The sequence below is a fragment of the Tachysurus fulvidraco genome, chromosome 12 (assembly GCF_022655615.1).
Source record: "Tachysurus fulvidraco isolate hzauxx_2018 chromosome 12, HZAU_PFXX_2.0, whole genome shotgun sequence".
Lineage (NCBI taxonomy): Eukaryota > Metazoa > Chordata > Actinopteri > Siluriformes > Bagridae > Tachysurus > Tachysurus fulvidraco.
In genome coordinates, this window is record NC_062529.1 from 404296 (window position 1) to 412751 (window position 8456).

The window sequence follows — 8456 nt, forward strand, 5'->3', positions numbered from 1 at the left end:
TTTTCAAAAACAGTGGAGTTTTATTGGGGCGGTGCAGGAGAAAGCAGAATAAACAGCATGGAGGGAGAGATGTGCAGGGCCACCTGAACTCAGGACAGGTCGTAGTTCTGCTTCTTACAGATCGTATCAATCACGCTCAGACAAGGACACCAGGTGAGTGTCGATCTCAGACTGAGGCAGAATCCTGTGACAGAAATAAAAACAGACAAAACACGAATATCAAAACTACACATTACTGTCTCCATATGTGCACTTTTACACACAGCAATTGTTTACTGTCACTCAACTCTCGTTTGCCTACACTGTGTGTGTGTGTGTGTGTGTGTGTGTGTTTTCTGCAGCTATTGCCATAAAATCAGTAAGAAGTGTGTGTGTGTCTGTGTGTGTGTGTGTATGAGTAACAATCAGAGTGCAGTTTAAGGGCGGAGCTTGTTTTCCTCACCTGAACCTGGGCTCCTGTGTGGTGATTACGCCCACTTCCAGCTCTGAAGGTTTAAAGTCGATGGACAGAACTGTGGACAAGCAGCTGATTGCAGTCTGTCAGATCAAAAAGAAATGGGATTTAAAATGAACACCATTTGTTAATCAATGAAAGAGTAGAAAATTCTCTCTGTAAGAAAGTCACGCAGGAATGCGCTACCTCGATGGTCTGCTCGAAGGTCCAGTCTAACTTCTTCTTGACCTTTTTCTCCAGGAAGCTGGTGGCCTCGGTCTGTTTGACGCCGGCGGCTGTGGCTTTAAAGCCGCAGTAATAACCTGCAGGGTCGCACTTATAGACCTGCGGCCCGCACTCCTCATCCACCCCGACCACGATCATACCTGACCCAAAACAATCCACCACATTTACAGCATTTGGCATGTCGTTAGAACTGTTGGTGCAAAGGTTTTTGTACCCTGATTATAAAACAAAGCTGAGATAGATGTGTATTTTATAGCAGGACATTTAGTGTGTTCTATTTCACTAATTTGAGTTGACACAGACATGTAACGTGAGACTTGACTTACAGCAGCCGAGCGGTCTCATCTCTGCGTTCTGCGTGTACACCTGAGATATATCTGCGATCCTCTTACACAGCATGTCCACTGGGATCTCGTATCCGTACTTATACATCCAGTTAGCAGCTTCGTAGCGAGCCCTTTGTACTTGTGACTTGCTGTCAGCTACACACACAAACACACACAGTATTTTATCCCTCTCATCCCACAGCAGTTTGTGTCTAATCTTAACCATAAAAAAGTCACTGCTGAAGCCTTCACCTGTCATGCCGGTCATCACACAACCGATGTTCTCTGTTATTCTGAATAAGTGAGTAACTGTAGATGCATCCAGTAGTTTGTCCTAAAAAACAGTAAGAAGGGATGACAAGTGATGGTAATTTCAGCTTGGTTCAAAGAGTCATATCATTTGTTATCACAAATTATCAAGAAAAGTCGAGTTTCACCGCTCAAACAACTCGACATTAAAATAATCGACAGTGAGAGAGAGAGAGAGAGAGAGAGAGAGAGAGAGAGAGAGAGAGAGAGAGAGAGAGAGAGAGAGAACACACAGGGAGCCACAGACACACACAGGGAGCCACAGACACACACAGGGAGCCACAGACACACACACGGAGCCACAGACACACACACGGAGACACAGACACACACACGGAGACACAGACACACACACGGAGACACAGACACACACACGGAGACACAGACACACACACGGAGACACAGACACACACACGGAGCCACAGACACACACAGGGAGCCACAGACACACACAGGGAGCCACAGACACACACAGGGAGCCACAGACACACACAGGGAGCCACAGACACACACAGGGAGCCACAGACACACACAGGGAGCCACAGACACACACAGGGAGCCACAGACACACACAGGGAGCCACAGACACACACAGGGAGCCACAGACACACACACGGAGCCACAGACACACACACGGAGACACAGACACACACAGGGAGACACAGACACACACACGGAGACACAGACACACACACGGAGACACAGACACACACACGGAGACACAGACACACACACGGAGACACAGACACACACACGGAGACACAGATCTGTTTGGTTAAAACATCTTACAGGAACTTTTTTCTGCGTCACTACGACAGCACAGTCTTTCCCCCGCACCGCTACTGAGGTCAGTCCTCCCTGGTTAATGGCCTTGAACGCATACTCTGTGGGGGAAAGTAAAGAACCTCATTATTGTCTGTACCGGGAAAAAGTCGCAGCTGCTGATGCAAAGTAAATAACATTTATTAGTGACTATTAATGTGCTAAAATATCAGTGTGAGAAACAACGCGCTGTTTACTGATAAACAAATGATCCAATGATGAACTTCTCTTAGTCTAATAAGTCTAATAAGCAGCCTCAGTGTTTCTGTAGCACTGTAGCACACAGCTAACTGCTGCACACACTGCTATTGTGTCCTGTTATTAAACAACAGATTATCTCTTATATCACATCATTTCTGCTTTCTTTACAAACAATGACATGAAATAAATAACAACTTATATAACCTTAATAATCTCTCTGTCGCTAACGCTAAGCTAAGGCTATGCTAAGCTAACGCTGCTGTCCGTGACTGAGCATTTACACACTTTCGGTTTCTTCAGCACTCTGATGCTGAGGCTTTTACCCACCGACTTGGTAAAGTCGACCCTCCGGAGAGAATATAGTGATGTGGCGGTCAAATCCTGCACTCGAACCCCGAGACATCGCAATTTATTTGTTTTAAATAAATTCACGAAGATGAACCAGAGCCGGTTACTTCTTACTCTGGCAACTTTAAACCCTACCCATATTCAGACAAACCCCACCCGCTGTAAGCGGATTGGCTAATAGGTGCGTTACAACGCGACGGAAAATCTATAGTCCAATCATATCGCAGAAAAGAACCCGACCGTAGCCAATCATAACAAGAAGGCGGTGCGTTTCCCGAATTCGGGCGCGATAAATAACGCACACCACTAAGAGTAATATGAAGTGTTTCGCAACCCCCGGAAACAATTACCCCAATATGATGGATTCATATCCGGGTTACGCGACAGTATTTATTTATGTAGCTCATATAGGTGTTTATAAGAAACCAATATTTAAATGTAAATTTCACATTTATGTCGATAATAAGTCAAATGTATGACTTTATATGAGTTTTTGAAGCATAATCACTGTAAATATATTCAACCTAGAACTATGTTATTACTTTATATTCCTTCATCTTATATTTAAAGGCATCAGTGAGTCAGAATAATTGTGTATGTTATTTTTTCATCAACACACGAAACCCATTCGATTTGTTTCTTCCTCATATTTCTTTATTATTGGTTCCCAAAGCAGTAAACAAAAGTTTATTCACTGTATGATTCACTACGATGACGGTGAGATCCATTTCCTAATGAACCTGTACATTCTGTCCACATCTCACACACGGTTACTGAGACACAGCCACCTCTGTGGAACTTCATGCGTGCTCCTGGTTCCTCTGGTCTCGTCGTAGGGTACGTGCCACATCTGTCCCTGACTCTGGACGATCGTATCGTAACATGATGTCCTCTAAAAAAAAAGAACAAAAACCTTTGATTTAGCTGCACAATAAATGTGGTTTGTGTTCTATATGTTTGAAATCCTCACCTGAAAGCGAATCCTTTTCCCCGGGATGAAGTGACTGAGCACAAGCTGGTGTCCTCGCTGCCACTTGAAGAAGAGGCGTCGTGTGATGCTGTCTGGGAGACACGCCTTGTGATCCCTCATCAGGTCCCGGCTCACAAAGTTACAGTGGTTCCCAGAATGCAATGCGGCGTAGAGCAGGAATGGATCATCTTCTGAACTGAGATCAGGACTAATTTTATGTAGTGAGTCTGGAAATGGAGTACATGAGCAGTGTATTGTGCATCACGTGTGTGTGTGTGTGTGTGTGTGTGTGTGTGTGTGTGTGTGTGTGACTTACATGTTCTCGGTGAAGAAGCAGTGTGCTTTCTGTTTGATCTGGTTCATATCATGTCTGTTCCAGTTGCGTGACGGTTGCTGCATGTGTTTTCTGCCCAGAACCAGAACATTCAGACCCTGAAGCTCTGAGACCACTGCTAACAGCTACAGGACACACACACACACACACACACACACACACACACACACACACACACACACACACACACACACACACACACACACAGCATTGTGGGATTGTGTGGACATACTGCCTTCATATTCAATCTCATGTTTCTATAAAGCATAGACTCCGTAGAGAGAGAGAGAGTGTGTGTGTGTGTGTGTGTGTGTGTATCCCCCGTGTTGTGTCTGATGCATCTGAGGCCTGTGGTGTGGGACAGTGACTCATCCCCAGTCTGCATCCTGTGGTAGAGGAATTTGCGTCTTATACAAGTGAAGGAAGTGTGTTAAGGCTGCAGAGTCACACACAAAACACACGCTAATAATAACCTGCTGAAGGAAAAGCCTGGAATGTTGCAGAAGAAGAGAGGAGCCAAGACTGCTGAGGTTCGCATCCTTCTTCCTGGAGTTATAAATAGCAGCAGGTTAGTGTTCTGGTATTAACACAGGAGGAAGTGACACTCAGTCGTGACACGCTGTCGGTTTCACAGCTTTCTATAAAAGTTCACATCAACATCCTTCAGCAAAAAACCTTTTTATTAGCTTTAGATTTTCACTTTAGATTTAGGAGAAAAGACTTTAGCTGTGTATCTGCTGCACATCACAGGATCTTCTGTAGCCTTCTCGTTTGTACAGAGTGCAGATCAGACTCAGTGCATCACTCAGCGTCACAGCGTTGCACAACTTTTCCCTGAAGCTCCTTGAGATGATTAATGCAGAAAAATGGTGCAAGGTTTCTGGAATCAGACGTGCTGACGTGTTAATCACGTGAGAAATGCGAACAGCCGTCACCGTGGTCACCGCAGGGCCGAGGCAGTTTCCTCTCTTCTCACACATGCTGCTGGGATCAGCAACTGTTAGCATTTCTGCCGATTCTTCATGAGGAAGTGAATCGTGTACTGAACACTAGCTGGAAATCACCACCCTCACCAGAACAACCTGTTTAACCTTCCACCTTTCACCTCATCACGTGATGGTCATGAGGACATCGACGGGCTCCAGATTCTTTTAGCTGGAAAGGTAGAACGTGTTGCTTGAGAAGAATCCAGCTCAGTGAACATCACCACTGTAACACTCGTGTCCATTTCTCTGCTTTGACCTCCAATAAAACAAATAAACCCCCCAGATGTGGTGACTGAGACAGTTCTCACACTCAAACCATCACATTACATTTCTCTTATTAAAGAAGAACAACGTAACATCCGCAAAAAACCCTGAACAGCCGAGTTTCCTGCGCTGGTGCTCTGTTTAGCCCCCTAGTGGATTCACTAAGCTCATTTAAATTGATCTTTCAATCTGACTGCAGTCCAGATGATTTAAATTTAGACAGTAAATTCATTCGGTGTCCTGGATTAGACCTCTTCTCGGGCCGTGTGTCTAACGCCCCTGGATTAGGGGTTGATCTCTGACCTTTCGTGTGTTCGTGCGTCTCTACGTCGATGCCGGTTGGTGAAGCGGATGGAGCGAGTGGAGGAATAACACAACTGAAAATAGCAGACGAGTCAAAGCCAAGAAAGGTTCTGAGAACAGAAAACTGGAACAAGGTCAGACGCAGAAGTAAAGCAGCAGGGACTCGCTGTCGCAGCCACAGACGAGGAAGAGCTTCATTATCAGAAGACTTTTCCCTTCTTCGCTGATGAGTAATTGTGTGTTTTCTGAATTAACAAGATGACTGAGTGGAAAGCGTCAGATTAATGCACACACTGAGGATACAGTTTCACTTCACACACACACACACACACACACACACACACACACACACACACACACACACACACTAAAATATATTGCATAATTATTTCTGATGCTTTTTTAACAACATCTTTAACAACTAAGTCTTTAATAAATAAATCTCCAAGTTATTTCTGACTTCTCATTTGCTGTGACTCCTTTTCCACCATGAACCAGACCTCATTAGTGTCCAGCTACAAGGCTAGTGGGTGCTAAACCCTGTGTGCTAAACCTCTTACGCTAAACCCTGTGCGCTAAACCCTGTGCGCTAAACCCTGTGCGCTAAACCCTGTGCACTAAACCCTGTGCACTAAACCCTGTGTGCTAAACCCTGTGCACTAAACCGTTTACGCTAAACCCTGTGTGCTAAACCCTGTGTGCTAAACCCTGTGCACTAAACCGTTTACGCTAAACCCTGTGTGCTAAACCCTGTGCGCTAAACCCTGTGCACTAAACCGTTTACGCTAAACCCTGTGTGCTAAACCCTGTGCGCTAAACCCTGTGCACTAAACCGTTTACGCTAAACCCTGTGCACTAAACCCTGTGCACTAAACCCTGTGCACTAAACTGTTTACACTAAACCCTGTGCACTAAACCCTGTGCACTAAACTGTTTACGCTAAACCCTGTGCACTAAACCCTGTGCACTAAACTGTTTACACTAAACCCTGTGCACTAAACCTGCATGACTGAATCCTCACACACACCGGAACAGACATCATTTCACTCAGTAACATTTTACATTTAAAGATTCTTTCCACTGTTTATAAACCGTATGAAAGCGATGAACACACTCACCGTCTCGGATTTCACACACTTCGGCGCCATGTTCGCAACGTTAAGGCCGTCAACGATGACATCAAAAGCAGGTCTTTTATTCACAAAGATCTTAAAACTTTCCAACTCCTGTGAAAAAAGTCAAAAAATTCAATCTGAGAATAAAATCAATCAGAGAAACAAACATGTTAATAAAACTGCAGCTCTCACACACATCTGTCCTCTGTCATCAGTCCTGGCCTGTTCTGATTGGTCCTCAGGTGGTGATGAATTCTCTCTAACAACATAACTCTGCTCTGACTGTAGAGCAGGTTTATATTAATGTACTCACTCTCATTTCCATGGTAACAGGGACGCGAACAGAACACACTCCACTGAGAATAAACTGATTATAAATGTGTGTGATGTGGTGAAAGAGTTGTGTATGTGTGTATTATGCACTGAAGGAGTCTCCAGTGTGTGTGTGTGTGTGTATGATGTAGTGAAGGTGTGTGATGTTTCCAATGTGAGCTCTGTGTCTCAGTCAGAGGTGAAGCTGGAGCTTGAAGTTTACATTTACGGCATTTAGCAGACACACTTATCCAGCGTGACTTACAACTGAGCAACTGAGGGGTTCGAACCCATGACCTTCCGATCAGTAGCCCAACACCTTAACCACTGAGCTACCACATCCCAAGTTCTCCACATCTTCAGGACAGAGGAGTTTACACTTCTTTGTGTTTCTCTGTAACATGCTGAGATTTTTGTTGTGTCCTGTTGTGGTGTAAAAGGAATAAAGCACAGTGCTGTGTGTGTGTGTGTAGCCTGCAGGACTAAAATACACACCCCATGGAATGCGATGTGGCATGAGGAGACTGTTGTAGAGAACAGAGGTGTGTGTTGTGGAGGTGAGGGTGGAGCTTCTGGCTCAGCTTCAGCTGGAATTTCCCCACTGTTGTGTTTGCTTTTCATGTTCTGTTCACTTTGTTCTTGGCCACATGCCACGTCCCATTCAACCAAACAAAGGACGAGGAGGAAGGAGGAAGTCTGTGAATTCTGTGACCTACAAGTTACAGGAGATGCTGATCTTTGTTCTGTTCTGAACAGCTGTGTTTGTGTGTGTGTGTGTGTGTGTGTGTGTGTGTGTGTGTGTGTGTGTGTGTGTGTGTGTGTGTGTATGTGTAGAGAGGAAAACTAAACTAAAACTAATATGTCTCTGAACCAGAATGCTGGCAGAATACACACACACAGGAGACTCCTTCAGCACATCACACACACACACACACACACACACACACACACACACACACACACACACACACACACACACACACACACACACAAACACTCACACCCCTTTCAGTTCTGTAACTGAAGAATTACAAACGACTTTCTAGAAGTTACAGACACCAAAACACAAAAAGAATGTGAGTGAAACCACAAGTGCACTTAACTGTGTGTGTGTGTGTGAGTGTTTGTGTGTGTGTGTGTGAGTGTTTGTGTGTGTGTGTGTGTGTGTGTAAAACTCTGAGCTTTATTATTTCTTATTGATTTTTATTATTATGCAGGTTTTTATCCTGGAGCTCCTTCAATATGACCTTTAATAAAAAGTATTAATGGCTTTTTGTTTCATTACTTTAATTGTTTAATATGCATACATTTTGTAATGTAAAACATAACCTGTGTGTGTGTGTGTGTGTGTGTGTGTGTGTGTGTGTGTGACTGACATATTTTAAATGGATGAAAGGTTTTGCATTCATATGAAGCTATAATTACACACAGTCACATATTTAACATCTCTGAGAACATAAATATATGACCTGTGCAGTGTGTGTGTG

The 8456-nt window shown here is 44.3% G+C and overlaps 2 protein-coding genes across 9 annotated transcripts in view; both read right to left on the reverse strand.

Moving 5' to 3' along the window:
• Positions 1–2849, reverse strand: psma6a (proteasome 20S subunit alpha 6a). Of its 2 annotated transcripts, none has more exons than XM_027134696.2 (7): positions 2665–2849; positions 2104–2198; positions 1258–1339; positions 1006–1161; positions 641–819; positions 443–537; positions 1–184 (listed from the first exon to the last, which is right to left on the reverse strand). In XM_027134696.2, exons 1-7 carry the CDS (start codon positions 2738–2740, stop codon positions 127–129), a joined length of 741 nt encoding a protein of 246 aa, XP_026990497.2. In that variant the 5' UTR covers positions 2741–2849; the 3' UTR covers positions 1–126. The 2 variants fall into 2 exon arrangements, with proteins under 2 accessions (XP_026990497.2, XP_026990498.2); XM_027134697.2 differs by lacking the exon at positions 2665–2849 and adding an exon at positions 2623–2641.
• Positions 2850–3323: 474 nt separating this feature from the next.
• The window catches only part of prorp (protein only RNase P catalytic subunit), a 10928-nt gene continuing 5795 nt past the window's right edge, over positions 3324–8456 (reverse strand). For 6 of the 7 annotated variants that reach the window (XM_027134713.2, XM_027134715.2, XM_027134712.2 and 3 more), the window contains 4 exons: positions 6661–6768; positions 3972–4114; positions 3656–3851; positions 3324–3577 (listed from right to left, as the gene is read on the reverse strand). In XM_027134713.2, coding sequence (XP_026990514.1) covers positions 3446–3577; positions 3656–3851; positions 3972–4114; positions 6661–6768 — 579 coding nt within the window. In that variant the 3' untranslated portion in view covers positions 3324–3445. Of the gene's footprint in view, positions 3578–3655; positions 3883–3971; positions 4115–6660; positions 6769–8456 lie in introns of those variants that run through there. The other variant, XM_027134717.2, reaches the window with a different exon arrangement.